Below are 24,569 nucleotides of genomic sequence, written 5' to 3' on the forward strand. Positions count from 1 at the left end.
TCGCCCTACCTTGATTTCCTGCTAAATGCCATACATACGTATATACGTATAGGTCAGATGGATCGCTAATTTTTTAAGGAAATTAAGTCGCATCGCAAGAAAGGAAAAATGGTGAAGGCCTTTGGTCTATCTGTAGTTGGGCGAGACAGCTAGCAAGGGCTCAAGCACAATCCAGTGGTTGCATTTGTTCGTTGGTCTGCATGCACATTCGACTACACTATGTCATCACTTCCGAACCCTACAGCAGCTAGCGGCGTTCAGCGTCCGCAGGTAAACATGCACGACACTCGCCCTGGCGCTAGCTGCTAGCACCAGCAGGCAGCAGCGGCGGCCACAGCCAATCAGACGACGGCGGCCAGCAACGGGCAAGATTTGGCGCGTGATGCTACGGTGTTCTCGACTTGTCAGTAAAAATGGATAGACAACTTCCATTGCCAAGTTTTCTATATCACATTAGCTTTATTATGGATATTTTTGTAGGTTGTTTCTATCAAAATATGTTCCAATATTCATTATATTGGGTTATTGTTTCGAGGATCAAATAAAATGATTTGTGCATTGATAGTTGCAAGGGCTATTTTTATCGGGCATGAAATTTTGTTATGTGCTTCATAATCCGCCCCACCTCAAAAAACATTCGTCCTCCGCCACTGATCGGCTACATGTTTATCTTGCCGTGGATGTTGATATGAAGGACCCTCGGTGATCCCGGATCAAAGCTCCGCACGAGTATATTTTCACCCCTGACAAATTGCCTCCTTTACCACCATAAGAACCAGCATACCGCCGATATAAGCTCCGGAAACTCAAATGGTCCAGAATAGATTCTCCAATATGAATCATCGCAAAGAATGAATTCCAAGACTGTTGTGCCTGACCGATCTGTAGTGTTAGTGAACTGGATGTCCGGTTCGATTCCAAGAGAGCGTTCAAACGTGCACTCTTTAACAACATATGAGCTAAGTCCTCATCCCCATCTTGACTTGTGATATCTTCCTATTTTCGTTCTTAATCAAAAAGAGCTCAGGAAACAAATCTCTTAGAGGTGTATTACCATACCAGGTATAACACCGAAAATCAGTTTGTTAGCTACTCCTCAAAGTCACAACTCTTCCTCTAGCATACAACCGCTTAAATTTCAGCAGATCAGCCCAACATCGAGAATCTCTAACCATATTTTAAAGCTGATGGATGCCACTCTCGATTTTGTAATTTTTTCTTCACTATTTGTTGCCATGTCCCCTTTTGTTCTCCAGATTTCATCACTATTTGCATGAAAGACCGATATTAATTCTTCTTGGGCCTACATATCACATGCCACCTCACCATGCGGTGTCTTCTTTTTGTCTTACCCCCTTGCCAAAGAACTTGTAACTTTCTCCATTCTCCCCATATTGGTTTTAGAGAACCTGTATATAGAGTAGTATGCCAGCATACTAGTCAGGCAAGCATTTATTCTTGTGAAATCTTGTGAAACCAAGGGTATTTTGTATACATCATTTCCAGCTATTTGAACAAACCAGTACACAGCTTTGTGAGAAACAAATGGCTCAGCCTTTCGAACAGAGAACCAAATAGACCTCTAATTCAGATGAGCATATCCAAGCAGAATAACCAAATTAGATTATTTACTTTGAAAGTTGGAATGATCAACATTGAACATTGGTTTCATTCGCCCCATGTTAGAACATGTTATGTACAAAATGGGAAACCTGTGTAATTTCCTATGAGCAACTCTAGTATATAAACATGTGGAAATGGGTGCAGTTTCACCAAGTATAAACCTCATCCATTGTGTGAGGATGTAAACAAGTTATTCAGTACCATGCTAAAATTGTGCCCCTATCTTGCTTGCCTACACCTCAATGGAGAACTCCGATTCTGCATGAGCACAAACTAGTACTACAGGCCAAGCACATCGAACTCATGGGGCATGTAATCTTCGCTCGGACGGTAGTACTTGTTGGGAGAATACAACCCAAAGTCTGTAACTTGGCTGCAGTATAGGCACGCAAATCTCTCGACCTGTGGAGTGTCGACACAAGCAAAAGTAGAACATTTCAGTCGCCTGCTGAAAATCAATGTACATGTTTTTTTGTACAGGTACATCACCTGATGAGCAAACCGAGAATTTTGGTACCCAGTCTTCATAAGCTGTCCCCACACCTTGTGAAACTGGAGGAAACAAATAATACACCATTACGAGAGAGTACACAGTTATGATTTTTTTTAAGGGCATATTTTCCATGATTAAGTATATCATCAAACTTTTGTGAACTACGATACACAGTTATCAATGGGATCACACAGTTACGTAACTTGGCAAATTACCTTCTGATGATGTTGCATCTGAGCATCTCGGAGAAGGCAGCGGATACCCTTCAGCTTTTGCTGCAATGAGAAGAAAAACACTACCACGAGTTAAAAAGCAAGCCATCTAGAAGTTGATACAGCATGAGTCATATGGAGGGCTACCAATATTGTTCACCAATGCTGCGCTTATTCAGTCCAAATGGCACAGTAGATGCTACCAGTTTGCTTCATGCAAAACAACTACAAATTGCTTCCAAATACCAAACAACCAACAAAACTAAACAGAACAAGGACTAACCAGTAGATTGTCATGCTCAGATAACAACTTCCCCTTCTCATTCTCTGTAAGATCTTCAAATCTGGAAAACACAGAGGTTAGACATAGTGATTCAGGCATAAAATTAAAATAAGTAAGAAGAACTGTTTTATGAGCAATACACAGAAATAGTACTGGGTAGTGGTAAAAGTTAAGATTGCACTTTGACCATAAAAACCTTTTTGCACAAGGCAAGTGAACATTTAACACTAACTTCACCTTACAGTGTGCACAGCGATTGGAAAGTTTGATCTTTCAACATATTAAAGTGCATAAATTTTATCCACCTAAGCTCATCGCCTCATTATCATTGTTATGATTTTGCATACTTTGCATGCAAAGGCACAAATAAATGTGCGCCTTTTGAATTATTTTTGTATAATGCTATCTTCTTCAGAAAAAAATAATTAAAGAGCAAATTGCATTTTGGAACAAGCCCTCCAGGGTGATGACCAGTTAGAGGAGCATCACAGATGTAACCGGGTGGAGCACCTGACATGAAGCTTGCATAAGTCATTTATAAGACACCATCAACATCAGCATGCTACTGCGGCTTGGAGACCGGATGGTCAGAATGCTACTGCCACTTGGGAGGCAGGAAGGTCACCACCACGATCCACCATGAGAGACCACCGATGCCTCCTTGCCTACAAGCCCAAATGCTGCTGACCTATAGCAACGCCCCAGCGAGCGACATCAGCGGCTTTCAACCTTCTTTCCTTTTTTTTTCTCCCTGAATGCTCCTGTCCTCTTGCTTTCTTGCTGACTTTCATTAGCTCTATTAGTCTAATCACAATCCCCCGTTCCCAATCCCTTCTCTGTTTTGGACTCCATCGCTACCCTTGCAGCTCACGCTCATAAAACCATCTGTTTGAAACAACAAATTGGTCGGTGCATCACATTCAACTCAAACTGAATTTCCTAGGCAAGGAATTTACCAATTATTCTTTCGAAAGGTGATGTGGAATACCAATACTATCGGAAAAGATTAAGATTTGAAGGAAGGGTAGAAGTAAATAAAATGTGCAAGAGGAATAGATATCAGACATCATCTTTCCACAGGATGAATGATAAATCTCTCACGCTGCAAATCCAATTCAACTTAGAATGTGATGCACCACTTGCTCTTTCACACTGATAAGAGGGGGGTTTAGCACAGTGAAGACTCAAATGGGGATAGGCTTGCTTGAGGAGTAGGCTGCCAAACAAGAGAAGAAAATGAAGGGGGTTGCTGCTGCTGAATGTAGCCTACTTTGTCTTACAGTTGCTTGTCTTGAGATCAACCACGGTGTCGCCCAAGCACACAGCAGCCTCGCTGCCGATTTCTTAATCTCTTCGCTGGTGATAAGTGGTCATTTGTTGTGGTAGTGTTTCTGCTTCTGCGTTTGCTCTCGAGTATGTCTCCCACAGAGAGAAGTGATAAAAAATGGACAAAGATTTCAAACAAACATACACAAATAGAAGCACACACTTGAGAAAGACGACCAAAAGCAAAATCTGTGTCAACTCAACTTGGCTTGGTTCATTCATCGGTCATATTTAGCTTTCATAAGGGTTCTAAATGCAATTGATTTAAATATGTGGACAAAAAAAAAGCAAACATTAAGTACTAGGAAGTTACACAGCAGTTAACTTCATGCATGCTCGAAGAAAATGACCAATGCTTTCACACTAAAGCTTCAAGGGTACGAATTGACCATTCATACAAGGGCAAGCTTGAATTATTCCAGGAGCATTTAAATGGTCAATTAAATACCCCAAGGAAAATTAGTGTGGAAGTATCAGAGAATTTCTTAAGTGTGTGCACAGAGTTAATAGGTGCATAAATTCCCAATGCTTCGTACTATTTCCGAGCTACTTGTTCACATATGTAAACTGTTGGCATTCTAAACCCCTATAACAGCTACGTAGAACCGATGAATAAAAGAATACAAGTTGATCGAAAAACTTGCTTGATCTTCATCTTTCATAAAGGCGTATGTGTCATGTTGTATAGGTGTGTATTTGTTATCAGTGTGCAACATTAGATCAATTGGTGCCAACAGCCCTAGCATATTTATTCACTTGTGTCCACTTATCTTTGCAAGACACAAACTAGAGAGCATACGCAACAGCAGAAGCACTGCCGCAACAAGCGACCGATTCTCACCAGAGAACAGATGAACAAATCAGCAGCCAAGCTGTTGCGTGCTCGGGACAACACTGGTTAATCTCAAGACGAGCAGCCATGAAACAAGTAGGCCACATTCAGCAGCAGTATGCACCCACATACATCTCCTGCAACCCACAAACGTGAGCTTGCATCTGAAACATAATTACCATCCATGCTCTGACCTTCCTTCCATGGACATGCAGGCTACATCAAGAACACCTTTAAAAGGAAGGTCCCAAAGTATACTCTCTTTGCATTCAATAAAGAATCATCACCCCAGTGAACACAGTTACACGATCATTAAAAGGAAAGTAGTCTCAAAAGTCCAAACCTTACATTAGTTGCCCTATTTGGTATATGAACGAAATGAGTTATTTAATCCATATGCATAAAGGTGTAATGATTCACAAAATCCATTCCTATAAATTTTGTTACATCTATAGAAGTATTCGTGTTAACACTTAGATGTTGAATCAAGAATCTATTTAAATGCGAGTCTCAAAAGGCAGAAAAGTACCAAAACTGATCTACTTACTGAAGAGACCATTCAAGGCGATGGATTGTGTCTTCAACTGAATCACGCTCCATTCTAAGGTGTCTAAGTTCCTGAATAGGGTGACAAGCATAAAAAGAGTCGTCAAGAAGATTGCCAACACACAGATTGACAACATGGAAGCTCAACAGAGAAAAAACAGATAAAGGGTATTAAACAATGGTAAATATATATTTTTTAGAAAGAAGTCCATTTGCCATTTTGCTATGCTTTCCTAACATGAATACAGAAACAATCTGATCTGACGCCCAATTGCTTCTCATAGTAGGAGTACTTGTGATGTGCACGCACCCTCAGAACATCGTGCCTATGTGAGGGTAAACTTCTGAGTTTGCAAAGCTTTCAGGTCAGATGCTCCAACTAAAATTCATCCCTGGGGTGCAATCGTGGCAAGGTTTCACTTCTACTAAACCTCACAAACTCCTTGTTTTGACATGAACCTTATTGAAATCTGAGATAAAATCACAGAAGATCCTTTCCTGGTCAAGATTATAATCAATTTAACATGCAAATCTGAACAGTCACAAGCAACTTGTGGTCATAAAAAGTTTAGCTAAATTGACCGCCTTTAGAAAGCTCTGCTGTGGCACCAAGTTCTGCTGCAGTTCTAAAGGCAACAGTTCATGTGGAATACTAAGCACTCATGGAACCTTGAAAATCTTACAGACTGCTATTTCAAATCATGCAAATTTAAGTCAGTTCTAGCTTGTGCCTAGTTATTATATGTTCTTAAAAGTTTTTTTCAGGATTACTGAGTAATATATCTATACCTTTCGAGTAGATTTTGATTCTGAAAGAAGCTTCACCTCTTGCTCCAGCTCAGGTATTACAAGCATAGTCCGCCAACCTTTTAAATAAACGCAGCACATAATCACTGGAGAAATGGAAGGTAAAATGCAGAATCGACCACCAACCGCAACTCAGAGGACATCCCTAACACAGACCAACTTTTTATTTTCAACTACACATTGGGTATCTACTTCATACTGAATTTGACACCATCAGCAGCATGAATTGTTGATGAGTGTAGAGAAGAAGTATATAATGACTTAGGACTCATTGGATGGTGCTGTGTATTTACTTGAATTGATCAAGCATGCAAGCTAATTGGCATGTGTATTTTTATCTATAAAATACAAGAACATCATTAAACCTTCCACCAATCAGAAGCACCAAATTGAATCAATTTAACAGCAGGTGGCAATTTCAAGTTTACTAACATTACAGATTGAATAACACATACCTAGAACTTTCTTGCTGCGGAGTATGTCTCCATATATGTGATCGCCAACATAAAGGATCTATATGGTAAGATATTGCATTATTTAATTTGATTAATGGAATCCCAAGTAAACAGGAAACTACTTGCAACCAGCCACAAACAGAGAAATACAGGTAACATGTACTAAAAGTATAACAGATTGTATAATAAGTACAGAAAGTTACCTGTGAACTAGATGCAACAGAAAGTAGTCTGTGAAGATGACCAACATTGCCTCCCTAGAAAATAATTCCTTCGCTTATTAGAGCAACATACATAGTGTAGCCATTACAAGTACATTCACGAAATGCTAATTGACCAGGTAGACATTTGCACTATTAGAAAGTAACAAGAGAGATTTCCGTATTCTACTTTTCAAATTTTACACACATCCAGAATACCAAGGATGTCCATGATTCCTTCAAGACAATACCAGGAAAACAAGTACCTGGTAAACTTTGTGAATTGGTTTTGGCTGATGTTGACTTGATCTTGGGCTTCCAATCTACATAAAGAACAAATATATATTATAAAACATGGTTCATAGAGATGGATTAGGCATTAAACCCACTTTACTTTCCTGAAGATCAGCATTTAGAAGTTTCCCAGAATCAGGCTCAACTTCAAACAATCCTGCTCGATTATCATCATGAAAAAAGCTTGGCTTCGAACTGAAAAGTTCAGAAAGGATGGTCTTCAGTCGAGAAGGCAGATAACTAGCATAAATTTGCAAATGTACAAAATAAAATAAACAAGATATACCAACCTGCCTGTTATAACAACATCAAAATACTCAAGCCACTTGCGGTTGTGACTTGAGCTTACATCTGACATATATGGCCCACATAGGTAGTTCATGACAACATCAGTGTAGTCCCATAAACTGCATAAACAAGTTCGTCTCCAGATAGTAAGAGACGGAACTTAAATTTGAAAATGTGAAATGCAGCCAGACAAAAATGATCAAACTTTTTCATTTGTCCATCAAATAAACTGCCTCCGTTAGGGTGGTGGGGTGGTGGACATCTATCAAACCTGAAATGGTGTAAGGAAGAGCATACCTGTTTGTCACCAAGAATGTTGAGCGTCCAGATTTTCTAAGCATTTCAAGCATTGGTACAATTGCCAAGTCTTCATTGATATACCTGGCAAGTTTTAATACAGAAATCAGCTTTGCCAGTTAAAACCAAATTGTATAGATTCTTACATCACAAAAGATGGGGGAAATATATGCAGGTCTATAGGCACCTGAACAAACAAAAAGAGAACCATACCTAACTATTGCAAAAAAAGAAAGAAAAATGATGTTCACTCTCTGTTGTGCCGAGCACTATGATGTAGAATAAGCACTACATGGTTGTGTAAGATTAAACAGAACTACCTGCTAGGTTCCTTTGCAACCATTCGTTTTAAAGTTCCATCACGATGACACAGATCAACGGCAGACCTCACATCTTTATACATAAGCGCATAGCTGTAACAACAAAACAATCCACGGTAACAGGTACATTAGCATATCAGTACAAGTAAAATGGAAGATGCAAATCAGAATATATGGAATAAAATGCCTGTCCAATATTTCATGCATAGGCAGAGGAAGAAAGGAAAATGAATAGACAAACATAAATGAAAGCATCATTTACACCTATGCTTGGCAATATCCATACACATTTGGTACATTGCAATCATTTACAAATCATTTGTGAAAGAATCATAACCATATATGGATCTAATGATCATACTCAGTGCCTGAAGGTACTTTTGCAGGATTGCTGTCCATGAAATCAACAAGCTGAGCAAACAGATAGGCTTCACCCAGTGAGAAAAGTGTATCTATAAGGGCATAATCAGGTTCATCAAAGGAATCCCTTATCAATGTACTTCCATAAGCAGCAACTTTTTCTTCCTTCGACATCTCCCTAAATCCATGGTATGCAACTTTTACATACTTGTGCCGGTCCATCTGATATTGCACACCATAGTTAAAATGGCAATTAAACTGATCCACTGATTCAGAAAGCATAAAACTACAATTAACCAAGAACCAACAGTAGCAAGTAGTGAATAACCAGCAGCAATTTAATTTATGCTACGTCTATTTTGTGTTGTTGCCTCCTATCATGCAGAACTTTTGCATCAAGAGACAATTGAATATTTTCAACATGATGGGAAGTGTTTAGTGAACAATTAGTGTCTTCAACTGTCAAGAAGTATGAATAGGGAACTACAACATGCAATCTTAAAGTTAAACTAAATATAAAAGTCAAAAAGAAAAGGTAGAAATTAGGTCAGGACTATAATTCAAAGACAAACAGAAGGTTCCAGACATCAATGTAAACATGGAACTTGGATTTTGTAAAAAATGTTCCTTGTCTTCTCATGGGTTTCCTGCATCTTGTTCTCGTCTTTATTAATTAAGACCTTACTCCCACTGCTTGCAAAAGTTTTTAAGAGATCAGTCAAACATTCTTAAGTTTAAACAGCACTGATTTTTTTTACCAACATTGGTAACATGAGTTATGAAATATTTTTGTTAATAATCATTTTTATATGAAGCAATGTATTTTCATAGAAACAAAGTGAAGTGAGTTCAAGCAAATACAGCGGACCTTCAAGATATTTCCTCTTTTCTTATCAAGAACTAGTCCTCTGACCATGTATTTCCAGTCAAATTGCCATGTCAACAGCTGCAGAATGAAACAGAGTAAATCAAATTCAGAACAAAAACTTGCAAGCCAATAGAATATTAAGCCCACAAGTCTCAGCATCAAATTGCTAGTCCTAAGAACAAACCAAATGTCCTTCACAAAGAATTCTGCACTTCTGTCTTCTGTAATAAACAGATATTCACTTGATAGGATAAATCTATTGCTACTACGTTAGTTCAGAAATTGGTCATCCTCCCTAAGATAAACAGAAATAACTAGCACAAAATTCTTTGGTTCAGAGTAGCAACAATTTTTATGCATTTATACTACTGAACAAAAATCATGGACTACTAGAAATATATTGCTCCAAAGTGGAAACAGGTAAAGACATGTTGTCAGTACTGTGTTAAATGGAATTATTAAGTTACTTTGAGGCAACAATGAGATCTTGGACACAACAACAGACCCCAAGTATCCATTTCAAATCTGAAATTACATAGAATGGGAGAACTAACTATTGACATCAAGTCTACTGTATATACTATTAACAATAGAAGACCTGACACAGTTCTTAGTAACCTCTAAAACAGCAAACCTATTACTACTAAAGCAAACGACCAGACTACTTGTGTTTGCACATCAAAATGTTTGCAGGTACCAGTGCAACAAACCTCCACAGGGTAGTTCAGATCCTTCACAAGCTTCTCAATAGTGCCATGGTAAGCAAGGGCCTCGAATGTCTCGGGCTTGTACTGCGCGAGAGTGTAGTCCATATCAAATCCTACTGCGGTGATGTTCCTCATGTTGAGTGACCTATTGCAGAATATCTGCTTCCCAATAGAAATGCTTCTCGGCTCCACCGACGGTGTTGACCAGATTGCCCCTGTTGAAGCAGGTTCCGCAGCACCGCTATCCATCCTTAGAGCACTGCAGCCTGATACGAGGTGAATAGAGAAAAGTACATCAGAGATACTGTATTGCAGTGTAATTCAGTGGTAGAACTCCATGTTTCAACCAAATTCGGTGAAAGTGTAGTGATCGGCCGATGGAAAAACGTAGCATAACTGAAGCTCTGCCACATTCGGACTACCATAAGGATACAATCAGGAAACAGTATTTCAACTGCATAATTCAGCCAAATTGAAACGAAGGCTAGGCCCCTGAATTTGGTATGGATTGATCAACCCATACATAACGGTGCCAGCACTTCAGAAGAAGGCCTGATCAACCCATACGAATCCCAAAATCTCATCGTAAACGAACACCAACCACGAAATTCCTTCCTTAAAAACAAACGCGAAAGCAGAGCAAAACATACACGATATACTACTTCAGCGTCCGCCGATGGACCTGAAACCGAATTGGGCAGCCCCCTAGCCTAGCAGGACTGGCCTCGGATCAAAGCCAACATTCCCATATTTGTAACGACCACCAAAATTAGAGAGGAACAGACAACGCAGACAACCGCTGAAATTAAGCGTTCCACCGCGAATTAACGAATGCTCGTCGGAAGCGCGCACCTCTGGGCCCCGAAGCCGACGCGGCGGGGGAGGAGGAGGAGGAGGATGCGAAGAAGAGGAGGAGGGGAGGCGAGAGGGGCGCGAGGCGTAGCGCGGCGGCGAGCGGCCTCCTGGAGAGCATATCGCTGGGGCGGCCTTAAATAGGCGAGAGGGGGCGGGGGTGGCGCGGACGAGGAGGATGACGGGACGCTGTTGTTGGCGGGCCGGGAGGGGAATAAATGGGGCGGGGGGAATCCGAGGGGGTGGGAGCACCGCCGCGCGGCGGCGCCATCTCACCGGAGGGCGGGCATTGGCCGGCGGGGGACAAGTGGCGCGGGGATCGTGTGCGGTGCGGATTCGGATGCCGCGTGCGTTGGAAGCCAAGCCAGCAGCGACCGCGAGCGACGGAGGAGGAGGTGGTGGATGGAGGGAGCGAGTTCCGGGGGTGGGGTGGGGGTGGGGTGGGGGGCCGCGGGGCAATAATGATGAGGTGAGGTCGGGTCGGTTCGTGGGTGAGGGAATAACCGAACGGGTGGTGCGGCTGCGGCTCCGCTTCCGCCTACTGGATTTTCCTCCCCCCACGCGCGCGCACGGGCCGGATTTGATCGTGCTTATCGTGTTGTTAGTGTGACACGTGGATGGCCCGGATTTTTTTTCTTGCAACTGCAAAACAAAATTCTTCACGTTTTTAAATTTAGATAGAAGTGTGGATCTTGGGGATTCTGTTTTTGGTAGGTGTTGTGTGAATGTGTGTGTGTGCACCTAATGTTATAATTATTGTTTTTAAACAGGTATTAACGTGAAACATGTTTTTCTTTACTAGAAAATGCCTTACGGACGTCAAATCCCGCTCTAAGAGCATCTCCAACAGCCGCGCTTCGCGCCGCGTTCAAAAAATGTGTTTGTCGCGCGCGCTTCGGTTGGTTTAGCGCGAGGATAGACGCTGACTCCAACAACCGCGTTATAATGCAGCGCGCGCGCCGCTTCAGCAATGTCCAAAAATGCAGCGCGCGCAGCACGCACAAACCACATATACATTTCAAAAAATAGGAGCAAAAACGATCAAACAAACAAAATAAATCAACAATAAATAGTCATTACAACTCAAACAAATTGTTTATCCTTCGGTACAACAAATAATGCAATAAACATAACCAATAGTTCATGAACAATACAATACAAATAATGCAATAAACACAACCAAATCATGCTCTTTGTCATCCATGCCATGCCCACCACTCTTCAATCAGATCCTTCTGAAGATCATTGTGCGTTGCGGGACGCCGAATGGCATGATAGGAGGCAACAAAACGGGCTACCCTTTCAGCCCTCCGTCGCACTCGCACGGGATGTCCCAAGAGCTCATACTGTGAGTAGTCTAAATCTTTGCCACGCTCATTCTCGATGATCATGTTGTGCATGATCACACAAGCGTGCATGATGTACCAAAGCATTTTTTGATCCCAAAATCTAGCCGGTCCTCTGACAATAGCAAATTGGGCTTGCAAAATCCCAAATGCTCTTTCCACATCTTTTCTAGCCGCCGCCTGAGCATTGTGGAAATCAAGATTTTTCTTACCTTCTGGCTTTTTCAACGGCTTCACGAAGGTTTGCCACTTTGGATAGATGTCATCCGCTAGATAATAGTCATAGTTGTATGTACGAACATTTGCTACAAACTGCACCGGTGGCAACTCACCATTTGCAATCTTATTCATCAGTGGTGACCGGTTGACAACATTGATGTCATTCAAAGATCCAGGCATTCCAAAGAGTGCATGCCAAATCCAAGTCTCCTGATCGGCCACCGCTTCAAGGATTATAGTGGAACCCTTTTTTTGGCCGTGGAATTGCTCATGTCATGCCTTTGGACAATTCTTCCAGCTCCAATGCATGCAATCTATTGAGCCAAGCATGCCAGGAAAGCCGCGAGATTTGTTCATCGTCAATAGCCTTGCGGCGTCTTCAGCAGTGGGAGATCTCAAATACTCCTCGCCAAACACTTGCACAATTCCCACTACAAAGCGCTTAACACACATGATGGCTTGGCTCTCACCCATAGCCAAGTGATCATCAACTAGATCAGCCGGGATACCGTATGCCAACATACGCAAAGCGGCTGTCACATTCAGAAAAGGTGCTATGCCCGAGCTCTCCGGCGGCATTCCTCCTTTGCTGGAAAAACCGGTCATGGCTCGCTAGTTTCTCTGCAATGCGCTTGAACAAGTCTGTGCTCATCCTAAACCGGCGACGAAAATACGACTCCGGGTATGTGGGATTCTCCACGAAATAGCTCTTCATCAATCTGTTATGGGCATCAATCATATCTCTCCAAATTTTCTCCCGACCCATAACCGAACCACCGTGCTTCGGTTTTTTATTGATATGCATAGCTATGATCATTGCAAGATCCTCCTCCTCTTCCATATCAAATTCTTCTTCAGAAGAATCATACGACGAACTCATCTACAATGTTCAATACTATACTATAAAAACTACCATTCAAAACATGCACCAAATTCATAAGTTTGGAGCAATACATACCTTGTAGGCGTTTTGTCGAACACCTTGCGGGCGCGGCACGACAGCGAGCTCTCGGGCGCTGTTCCTCGGACGTCGGAGGCGCGCGAGGGCCGGCCGGACTAGGAAGGGGTGGGGCGGAAGCGCGGCGGCGCGGGGAGGCCAGGGAAGCGCTTGAACGGTCGCCGGGGGGCGCGGGCGGCGCCCGCAGCGGAGACAGGCCGGGGAAGCGCCTGAGTGGTCGCTGGCGGGCGCGGACGGCGACGGCGGCGCGGGGATAGGCCGGGGAAGCGCTGAACGGTCGCCGGGGGCGCGAGCGGATGGGGGGAGCGAGCGCGCGAGAGCGGAGGAGCGAGCGCGCGAGAGCGGAGGAGAGAGCAGGAGCGAGCGCGGGAGAGTCGCGCGCGCGGGAGCCGGCGCAGCAAATAAGGGGCGCGGGATTGCGTTTCGGCCAGCGCGCTGAACTGGAAATGGCGCGCGCGCCGTTTTTGCGCGCCCGCTGGAGCTGCCCGCCGCGTTGCGCGCGTGCTAAAACTGCCTTTTTTGCGGCGCGACGCTTGTATAGCGCGTCTGTTGGAGATGCTCTAACACATGACAATTACTTTGAGCAATGCGGCGATTTCGAGCTGTTTTTTTAATATATGGCAACTCTTGTTTTAAAGTATGTTTTGGCAATTCTGACCGTCCACTGGGAAATGTTAAAATGTGACATCAACTTTTTAATATTTTCAAGACGTAATAGCTGAATTTGCACATATAAGTCACACCGGCTTGACACTTTTGTGTTGCTACAAAGAACAAATTCCTCTGCCATTCATGTCATGTCGACGCGTATCAACTAGTAGTGATGTCAAATTTGGTTGTCTGAACACACTCGCTGCTGCTCGACAACAATGACACTTTTTATACTTGATAAACTCCACATCTCACCCACTTTGCAACAAATGTTACTACTAGTATAAAAAGTGTAGGTGATACACTAACTGCCTCCATTGGCTAGAAGTTATAAGAGTAAAGATAGTCCTAACAAATCGACATCACTAAAGAAACACGTATGCTTACGAATAGCTTTATTGACATAGAAAGTGAGCTTCCAAAATTACGTGGCATGGCATACCATTATTGGAAGACTTCTTGGCATTGGCATACCAATAGGACATTGCTTGTCAAATCAAAATGATCGATAAAAAATAACACGAATGGTTTTATCGGCAAGGCTTTGATTGTGTTTATCGTGTTATTAGAGTGACACATGGATAACTTCAAATTTTTTGCATTGGTGCCCCCCAAAAAATAAAAATAAAAATGAAATGTAGAAGTGTAGATATTCTTGTGAGAGACGGTTGTGATGACTTTCGTAAATCTTTAAAGCCCACAACATTGATTTTGTTTTTGTTAGGTGATGTGTGAATGTGTGTGTCTATGTTGTAATTGTTGTTTTAAAACAAGAAAATATAAACGTGAAACAAGTTCTGCTAAAATGTAAGGACTTCGATAAACAGAGAACATCAATTTTTTAAGAAATCTCAACAACACCTTTAGGATCGTCAGATCCCAATCGATCCTATGTCAATCACTGTGTGCGACGTGGCAATTTTCTAACATTTTTTGCACTATATGGCAAATTTGACTTTAGAGCATATGGCAAAACTCTTACAGATAACATGACAAATTTATCTCTTTTTTTTGGCAGCTTCAGGAGTTCGGTAGGAGGTGTTTAACATTTCCCGAACGTAAGAGCTCAAATTGCACATATAGAACGCACCGGATCATCATGTATGTGTTGCTAAAAAGAACAAATTCATCTACCAGTCATGTCAACTGGAGTAGTGATCCCAACTTTGGTTGCCTAAAACACTCGCTACTAGTGTCAAAAGAGTAGGTGATACACGCTTGCCTCCACGCACTGGAAGTTATAAGAGTAAACGTAGTCCTAACGAATCGACAACACTAAGACACACGCTCTAGCACACCTCGTATAATGCATGAACCCGTAAAATTCCAACGAGTATACGAACTTGACCCAATTTTTTGATCAGAACAAAGCCTGTATACTCGTCATGTCCATAGTTTTTTTACCGCGGCCCGCAAACCTAACCCCGGAAGCCATATAGTGCAAAAAATGTTTGCGGGTAGATACGGGTCGAAACCCTATCTCCATGCCGCCGCATTTCGCCGCAATTCCCCATTCTCTCCCTCGTATTTCTCGTCGTTGGTGAGCCCTCTTCCGCCTCCAAATGCCATGTGGGGCCGTATCTGGAGCTCTGGCCGCAGCTTCGGCGGGGGCGGCAACCCCGAGCGTAAGCGGTGCGTCCGCGCGGACTGCGCGAGGAAGCGCGCGACGAGGAGGTGGAGAAACCAAGGCCTCGAGCCGCCATCAAGCCTCCTCCGCAGCGATACGGACGAGTACGACCGCCGGCACGCCCTCCTCGACCACGGGCTCTTCCTCCACCGTGGCGCTTCTCCCCGTAAAGAGGGAGTGGGCGGATGAGCTGGAGGACCGCGAGCTCATCGCCGTCAAGCAGGAGCCGGAGGAGATCGCGCGTCGAGGCATCGTCGGGCCCGAAAATTACGTCGGCGACGATGTCGACGCGGTCGCAGTCGTCATTGCCGAACGAAGCTTGCACGAGGAGGCGGAGCACCGCTGCCAGGACGAGGAGCTCGAAGACCTCATGTTGAAGCAGGCAGTTGCGGCCAGTTCCGTCGCGAAGGAGAAGGACGACGAGTGGTGGCGCATCCGCGAGGAGCAAAGGGCGAAGTTTATCAACCTCGTCAGCTCTGACGAGGAGGACTTAGCTCCTCCACCGCGTCGTCCTCGACCGCGAGCTCGTCCATTTTGGTACATCGACCTCGGCCTCGCCGTTGCGAGATCCCCAACCCCACTCTGTTAGTAGTATTAGTGGTATGTAGTATGTATGATCATGTACTATGTGATAAACTATAAATGATCGGCGTGGTTGCAATTTCTCCCGCGGAAGTTTTTTTTCAAATTATAAAGTTTCATATACGGGATCTATTCTACAGCGTACGATCTCGCCCCGCAAAACCCCTCTCCGTCGAATTGTAATAGCCTTACGAGGGTCGAAAAAATGCGGGGTCTGCTAGAGATGCTCTTAGAGTATCTCCAACAGCGACGGTAAAAACGCGCGTGCAGCGGAAACATGTGTGGGTTGTAGCGCGCGCCTAGCGTTTTCGAGTGCTCCAGCGGGCGCGGGAGATTCCGGCGTGCCGGAAAAGATCGCGCATGCGAAAAAGCAGCCTGGCGCGCGCCAGCTTTGGCACGTGGCATCCAACGAGCTTTATAAATCCAACGCGTCCTCCCACCGCTTTGTGTCTCCCCGCGCGCCATCCCACCGCTCCGTGCCTCGCCACGTGCCCTCTGCCGCTCTCTTCGCCGCTTTTTCTCGTCTCTGCTCGCCTCGCCGCCGCCACGCCGTCGGGAAAGTTTGGGCTACCGCGGCGTCCCCGAGCGCCCCTCCGGCACCTTCTACGCCGAGATCCGCTCCGGCGACATGCGCCTCGGCCTCGGCACGTTCGACACCGCCGACCAGGCCGCCCTCGCGTACGACGCGGCGGCGTGGCGCCTCTGGCGGCCTCGTAGGGAGATGAACCTCCCCGAGGTGATGACGCTGGATTGGACGCTCTTCGGCGCGTAAAAAATGCATACAATGTGTATGATGCGTTTTAAATTTTAGCACTTCTGCTGGAGTGGCGTGCACGTAATTTTTTTCAACGACCGCTGGAGCCAACGCTCTTGGGCGCACAGAAAATTGCTATTTCGACGTTGTAAATTTATTTTAACGCACCACGCGGTTGCGCGTTTGTTGGAGATGCTCTTACGATTAGGTTTATTTACACAGAAGTGAGCTTGCAAAATTAATATGTCATGTCATACCATTAATGCAAGACTTTGTGGCCTTTTTCCGAATAAAGACTTTGTGGCATTGGTATTACCAATAGGACATTGCTTGTAAGTCAAAATGACCGATAAAAACGGCATGGATGGTTTTATCGGCAAGGTTTTTCTTCCAGCACAACTACTAAGAACAGTATACATTTTTTTAGGTCGATCTTTTGCTCGCATAGTTATCATACTTGTAATCGACACGTAGGAGTTATCGTGAGTGACGACAACGACACAGATGACAACAGTGAATAAGCGGACTAGGAATATCTAACCACGAAGAGGAAGATCAAGTTAGTATTTGATATGAGAAGAATTTAGAAGGTGATGTTTGTTCAAAAAGAAGAACAGAAGGAGACGCGGAAACATCGAATGCGAAGAAGAAACCAAGCCACGACAACGATGCCGCGGTTTTATGGAGCCTATGAGACCGATTTATATACTGAAGCATATGCGCACCTAGAAGCTCGTTGCTCGTGGAATATGAATGTTGTTTTTCGGTGGTCCTTCATATATATTCTCATGTAGATTTACGTGTTCTCAAAGCCAAAAACTACATCATATGTGCGGATAAAGGGCGGCAGCATGCCCGGGCGCACCACAGCCGTTGAGCAGATTCTCCGTCGCGATCTGCGCCGTGGATTCCACGCTGGCTTCGGATCAACAACCCCTGGAGGAGAAGGAACGCGACCATCGTCGTCTTGGGTTTTGGCCCCCATGGACCGGTTGGATTGGGATGCATGATGTGTGGAGGGACATATCTTGGCGGGAGCTTCACGTCACGTGAACCACGTGATGGGTTTTAGTGGCCTGTCTATCCCCACACATGACCTTCCTGTAAAATGTTCGCTTTTGTATGCTGGCAAGATTGCTTATACTGGCAGGGATAAGTGATAACACGTCGTGACCTTTCCGTTGAACTTTTTTCAGTTGTGTGAAGTGATGCTATCATCTCATTTATAGCCTGGCTTGCTTGTGGGGGTGACAGTGGCAACAGATCTGGAAAGAGGGGTGCAGCAGTGCTGAGATCTGATCTAGAGACGATCGAGTTGGAGAAGTGATCGAAGTCATTTGTCCTTTTCTCTGTTCAGGCCGGGATTAGGACGGTAGTGCACATGATTAGGCTGATCGACAGCAAAGCTCGGATCTGATTCATGGCCGGGAGCAAGTGGAGCCCGACGCCCAACACCCGGTGTCGATCGCTCCGGCAACCGCATCGAATAAAAAGATGCCAAATCCGAAGGTATCTTCTCTCTTGGCGTTGGAGGGTTTTCACCGCACGTACACTTGTTGCTGGGAGAGGAGGACGAGTCGATGGATTCCAAAAATGCTTTCGCAGGCCTGGGGAGAAAAAGGAGGCGAGCAGAGCGGAAATTCGTGACGGGACCCTCGCATTTCGTCTACTCATTACTACTACCATGGATTCCAGCAATGCGTTGTCGTTCGTTCGGTCATCTGGCTCCCAGTCTTGCTCGCACCTCCCACCAGTATGTTTCTTTTGTGTGTATGTGTGTTGTGTTCAGAAAAAGGAATGTTTGCTATTTTGATTCTTACATTTTTTTGTGAGTATCGCTCGTGCTTTTAACATTGGCCACGTTTACTCTGGTCTCTTCAGCCACGACTTGCAAATTCAAACCCTCAAACGTTCGCAAACGCGTCCCATCAATGACCGAACGTGTCCTCTATTTGTCCGACCGTGTAGTCACATTTTTCATTTTTTTTCTCATATATCCGGTCACTTTCTTTGTGATTGATGGAGAGGAAAAGAGAGGAAGAAAAAATTAATAAAAAATGGTTCGGAGTGGGGTCACGTCCTATTTGGCGTACTGACCGTGCGTGTCCACACGTGTTCGCGAGTCCTCATATCCTCTCCTTATTTGAGATGGATATGAGAATTTGCGGATATTTCAAAAATATAGGCATAATATGAGGGGTCCGGTTGGATCATTTTTTTCCTTCTCTCTCTTGTCCGGCCACAGATCGAACACGTCCGCGGACGTATGAGGGATCATTTAAGAGGTCCGGCTATAGATGCTTTAAGAGCATCTCTAGCACACCCCGTATAAAGCCGACCCGCAAAAGTCGTTTGCAGTTTGCGGAAAACGCTTTTGTGGGCCAACGTGGGCGACCGAACAGACCCCGCAAAACAGACCCGTATGAAAGGATATTTTGCGTCGAGTCCGTTTTATGGGGTTTGCGAATATCCTTTTATAGGATCCATTTTGCGGGGTCTGCTCGGCCGTCGCCCATGCCGACCCGTAAATCTGTTATTTGTCTTCCAATTTCAAACATGAAAACACATTTATTTGCTTCTTTATTTTCTTCAAAGGCATTGGATACATAATAATTCATTAAATCTTTGCTAAAATAGCAAGATCAAAGAAAACAAGAACCACTATTAGGCATTTTAGAAGATATCCAACTTTCATAACTGCTCTCACTAGTTGAATCAACATCTTCTCCATGCATTCATTGTTGATCTGTGGATTCTTAATCTTACATTCTTCATTCTTTGGCTTTGATTCTAAAAAATTAGACGTTGCTTCCCCTCTAATTTATTTTCTAATTGCACATGCAGTTGCATCGTTAGCCTCAATTATACTAAGGAGTGCACGAACATCTATTAAGTTTTTTTTATCAATAAATCGATGTTTTCTTCTTCTCGATACCAAAATGAGCATCCACCTTCCTACACGCATGAACACCTCAATAAGCTATCGAAATTTAACCAAATAAAGTTGACAAAGCCGAACAGAAAGAAGAACATACCACGTCGTTATTGCATTTGAAGAATACCCATCCGAGGTGTTGCCGCATGTTAGATGTGAGCCGCAACACTGTCTCTAGGCAGTCGTCTCACTGTATGAGCGGCATCGGCAAGCCGACGAGCCGTTGTGCGACCACCAAGCACGGGCGACGGCCGGAAGAGTCATTGCCGACAAACCAACAACGACGACTAGAGGATGAACCAGTACCTGCATGCGGCGTTGGTGCTTTGCCGGGGTAGTGCGGGGTGCTCCCCAACCAATCCATGGCTGCGTTGGTGGCCGAAAAAGCCAAATCCGGTGGTCGCAACAAAACAACCGCCGATCTGCAACTTTTCGGCCAGCCGAGGCACGAGGGAGCGGTGGAGGTCAATCTAGGGCGTGTGGCGGCCCGCGCGGCGTGATCTTGGCGGCTGGTATGGCCGGAATCGAAGGCGATGCCCGACGGCGGTGGGTGGAGGAAAAGCGCGGGTTGAAATGTCTCACCCACCAACCGCTCTCGATATATACACGCACCTACGGGGCGAGGGGGAGAACCTGTATTTTCACGGGTTGGGTGGGCATTTTACCGCGGCCCGCAAAAAAAATTACGGTCTAAAAGCGTTTGCGGGGTCTGGTCAGGCAGCTTTTTTCACCCCGACCCGTATTTTAACGGTTATTTTACGGATCGAGACATTATATAGGATATGCTAGAGATGCTCTAACTGAGAGCCTCGCGTTTGAATTAGTTGTCTCGCCTTATAGAAAGAATCAAAGAAAGTAATACCCCTTCCGTAAGCAAAAGCTAGTGATCTAAAACGTCTTATATTAATTTACAGATGGTGTATTTTTTGACTCTAATATACTCTCTTTGTCCAGAATTATTTGTCGTTAAAATAAAATAAAAATAGATGTATCTAAAACTAAAATATGTATAAATACATCAATGTTTATGATAAATAATTCGAGACAGAGGGGGCATATCTTAATTTAATTTACAATCTCCAACTCCAAAACTAATTAGGATAGAAATCTAAGTTGTTAAACCGGTTAAATCTGCCCCCGGATTATAACCCCGGATTAGCCGGATGATTTTTATTAATTTTTTTGAAATAACAATGTCACTTCTACTATTATGTATGGAATCGCATGCCTCAAACTCAACCGCTCTTGCATGCATTGTTGAAAAAATTGTTAACTGCTAGCTACACGGTTGGCCGGCAAGTAAGGAATTAATAAGTTAATTAGCAAGTTAATAATTAACTGATCGATTTATATGTTTATCGGCTACTAGTCAACCCTACTAGTAGGGATTAGTCGGCACATGTACTGGTTAATCAGGTGAATTGTTGAACAGAACTACTCGTAGCATGTATCTCCTTTGTAATTGTTGCATGCCCCCACCCCACCCCTTGTTGATCATATCTCATATTACTACTTGGCAATCAAATGAGATGATGATGATACTGGTCTTTTTAGGAGTGAAGACATTGGTTAGGATGAGATCATTAGCCAAACCTTCTCGATAAGCAAGGGCCTCTAAAACAAGAGGGTGTGTTATCCCGACAGAAGTGATTGAGGAAGAGTCTAAGAAGTGTCATCCATCTAGAGAACGCCCTGTTGCCCTAGCTAAGCTGGGTGATTTTCATTGATGTGGATGAGACAAATAATGCCCTCAAATGGGTCGCCCCAACTTAGAGTTCATTTTATTACATTTTAAAATTATTATCTATCTATCTTTTTCTAATAATAAAGCGTCGTTTGTTTCTGTTGTCCGTCGTGTTGTTTTTGCAAAAAAGCCCCTGACGTTTCCTGAAATCAACCCGCGGTCCGGATTTAAGTCAGAAAACGAATCATTTTTTGCATTTTTTGAAAACCCCACTGATGTTTCAGGTAATCAATCCGCAGTCCAGATTTAAGTCAGAAAACGAATCTTTTTTTTTTTTTTAGAAAATCCCCTGATGTTTCAGGTAATCAACCTGCAGTCCGGATTTAAGTCAGCCGAAACGTTTTTTTCGTTTTAACAAAAAAACCTGACTTTTCACTTAATCAATCCACATTTTATCTAAAACAAAATTATCCATATCTTTTAAACCGTAACTCCAATTTAACATGTTATATATGAAATTTGATTAAAAAAATGTGTAGAATCTAAATAGGATGTTATTTTTAGCTGTTGAATACTTCTTAAATATTATTTTTGATGCAAACTTAATCTGTAGTGCACGGTCCTTTTTTCTCTATTTCCGACGACGATACGAATTGCAATAAACATCCATTAAATTAAAACCAAATTGAGAGAAAAGAAAACATCGTTAACCACACATGCACACCTTTGGAAAACCTCGTGGGAAGAAACAACATATTTCTCATCTTATTCCGAATGACTGTACATTCAAAGCATTTTTGTTGTGTGAGTACTAAGACCATCGTCGGCAACACAAATGTGATGCCATGTGAAAATATATTGCGTTCAGAGCGTGTGTTATTTTCTCTTCCGTTGAAACGCACGAGCTCTTTTGCTAGTACATACTAATAAAGAAAGGATGAATTTTGGGTCCGCCATCCTATTTTACAGAAAAAAACCCTTATGTTTTTGTTAATCAAGCCAAGCTCTAGTTTCAAGTTAGATTTTTTTTTTTGTAGAAAACTGATGAGTCCAAATTATCTGATGATTTTGATAGTTATTATGTGTCTACATGGTACTCTTTGTGGAGTTGTACCATGTTCATGCACTAATTTTTGTCTGAATTCCCCATGTAATGCCTTTTGGAGCAAATACTATTTTATGGAAGGAATCCCATAAAATGATGGTGGGATCACATTATTTAGTGTGATAATCAACTGCCATAAGAAATGAAACAGAGGGATCAAGGAGGGGATCGTGTAGTGCCTCCGGAGCTAAAGACGGCCTAGCATACAAGCGTGTCCGCTTGTATGCACGATCGTATGTGCCGACATCGCTGCCGCCTCATCCACTACTTCCACCTCGTGAACTCGGCTCGGGGAAAAGACGAACATACGAACCAGAAAATACATCTAGAAGGCATAACCCTAGCCACTCGAGTGATCCATAGGAGGGATTCACGAGGGGGAGATTGTCATCTTCACCACCACGTGTGAGGAGACGTCAACATCTTCACCACTGTCATCATCATCATCATCATCACATCCATCTCAACTCATTTTAACATAAAAAGCTCTAGTGGATCATCTTGTGTGTTACTTGTCCGAACCATTCATGTTTATCATCATCACACTCATGATGCTTGTTGTTTCCATGTGTGAGTAGACCGCTTAGTTTTTGGGGATATGGTTGAACTTTCGCAAGTATATGATCTGAAATGCTATTATAGATATGAGATCATATGTTAAATGTTTAGTTTAATAAACTTCGTGAATGTTGTGAAGAGGCCCCACTCGTCATTACCGCCACAAGGCCACGAAGTGTATCATTGTCGTTGTAAATATTAGGGCATGAAGGTAATTTGAGGTGACAGTAAAAGCATGTACTCATAACTTTCACAATCGACATGGAATTTATGAAGAACCCTTAGAGAGGTCGCGTCCACGGGGTGACCCTTAGTTATTGTAGTCATAACCTGCAGGGGAGACTACGGTAGTGACATGCATGGCACAAAAGTCTACCTAGAGTAGAACGTGCTTTGTACCTGGCTCTGCCCGACATAGTCGTTAAAGAGTGGCTCAAGTATCCAGACTTTATCATGCAGTTGCATATGATGCGTTGGAAAGATACAATGGAGATTTTGGGCTCTCCGATAACGCCCTACTCCTCTGTCAGTTCCACTCGCTACTCGTGCTACTGTTTTCCTTATTACCTTTTATGTTATTTACTTCCAATTCTTGCTTCACCGAAACAATTATTATTTTCGTCACCACTTTGCTTGGAGTCTACGGTTACTTGTAGCACAAATCTGTAGTTCACTACAAGAGCTAACACTTAAATTATGCGCTCCCTATGGGATCTATACTCTCACTTCAAAAAGTTTACAACTAAACCATGTGCATTTCAAGGCCATAAATAAACCTTGATGACTCTGGTAATCAACAAGTAGGCCAATTATAAGTCTGTTTTTCTTTTTTGCTTTTTCAGGAATCCCTTGATAATTGGATTAATCACCCCACATTACATATCAAATACTTTAAAAAATATCTATACCTTTTAAACCCTAACTCTAAATTTAACATGCTATATATGGAATCTGATTAAAAACTGTGTAGAATATGATGTTATTTTCTGCGTGGGCCATTAAAAATATATATCATTTATGATGCAACCTTAATCAATAGCGCATGATCCATCTTTCTTTCATATCGGTGCCGCTCCGGATTGAAAATGAACATCTTAGCAAAACCAAGGTTGGAGACGAAAAACGATCTACAACCATGTATGCACGCCTCAACAAAAATGAGAGGGGAAATCCAAGATTCCTCATCTTATGTTGAGAGGGGTGTCTTAGGATTGACAACATTTAAACACGTTGTGATTGTGTGAGCACCGAAACCACCGTCGACAATGGTGGGAAGGAGGATAAGTGGCAACACGGATGGATTGCCATGTGATAAAATAAAGGATGTCGGCCTATTGAGGGTCTTTACTTATGGTTAATGGGTTAGGGGAGTATGATATTTTTTTCT

The 24,569-nt window shown here is 43.3% G+C and overlaps 1 protein-coding gene across 4 annotated transcripts; it reads right to left on the bottom strand.

The window, feature by feature from the left end:
• Positions 1-1,611: 1,611 nt before the first annotated feature.
• Positions 1,612-11,180, bottom strand: LOC123452452 (5'-nucleotidase domain-containing protein 4). 4 transcript variants are annotated; one of them, XM_045129101.1, is made up of 17 exons: positions 10,764-11,180; positions 9,915-10,177; positions 9,205-9,282; positions 8,338-8,558; positions 7,977-8,069; positions 7,657-7,740; positions 7,362-7,478; positions 7,176-7,266; positions 7,044-7,100; positions 6,781-6,834; positions 6,578-6,635; positions 6,105-6,181; positions 5,317-5,387; positions 2,612-2,672; positions 2,332-2,391; positions 2,113-2,175; positions 1,612-2,025 (listed from the first exon to the last, which is right to left on the bottom strand). In XM_045129101.1, exons 1-17 carry the CDS (start codon positions 10,882-10,884, stop codon positions 1,903-1,905), a joined length of 1,692 nt encoding a protein of 563 aa, XP_044985036.1. In that variant the 5' UTR covers positions 10,885-11,180; the 3' UTR covers positions 1,612-1,902. The 4 variants fall into 4 exon arrangements, 3 of the variants coding, with proteins under 3 accessions (XP_044985036.1, XP_044985035.1, XP_044985037.1); XM_045129100.1 differs by having other exon boundaries at positions 2,320-2,391; XM_045129102.1 differs by lacking the exons at positions 1,612-2,025; positions 2,113-2,175 and adding an exon at positions 2,476-2,538 and having other exon boundaries at positions 2,351-2,391.
• Positions 11,181-24,569: the final 13,389 nt, after the last annotated feature.

Source organism: Hordeum vulgare, chromosome 5H (genome assembly GCF_904849725.1).
Source record: "Hordeum vulgare subsp. vulgare chromosome 5H, MorexV3_pseudomolecules_assembly, whole genome shotgun sequence".
Classification (NCBI taxonomy): Eukaryota; Viridiplantae; Streptophyta; class Magnoliopsida; order Poales; family Poaceae; genus Hordeum; species Hordeum vulgare.

Coding starts and splice junctions, on each gene's coding strand:
- LOC123452452 (XM_045129100.1), bottom strand. CDS start 10,884: ATGCTCTCCAGGAGGCCGCTCGCCGCCGCGCTACGCCTCGCGCCCCTC. Junction 2,176..2,319: donor ATCAGAAGGTAATTTGCCAA/GTTACGTAACTG, acceptor TGTTTCCTCCAG/TTTCACAAGGTGTGGGGACA. Junction 2,026..2,112: donor ATTCTCGGTTTGCTCATCAG/GTGATGTACCTG, acceptor GACACTCCACAG/GTCGAGAGATTTGCGTGCCT.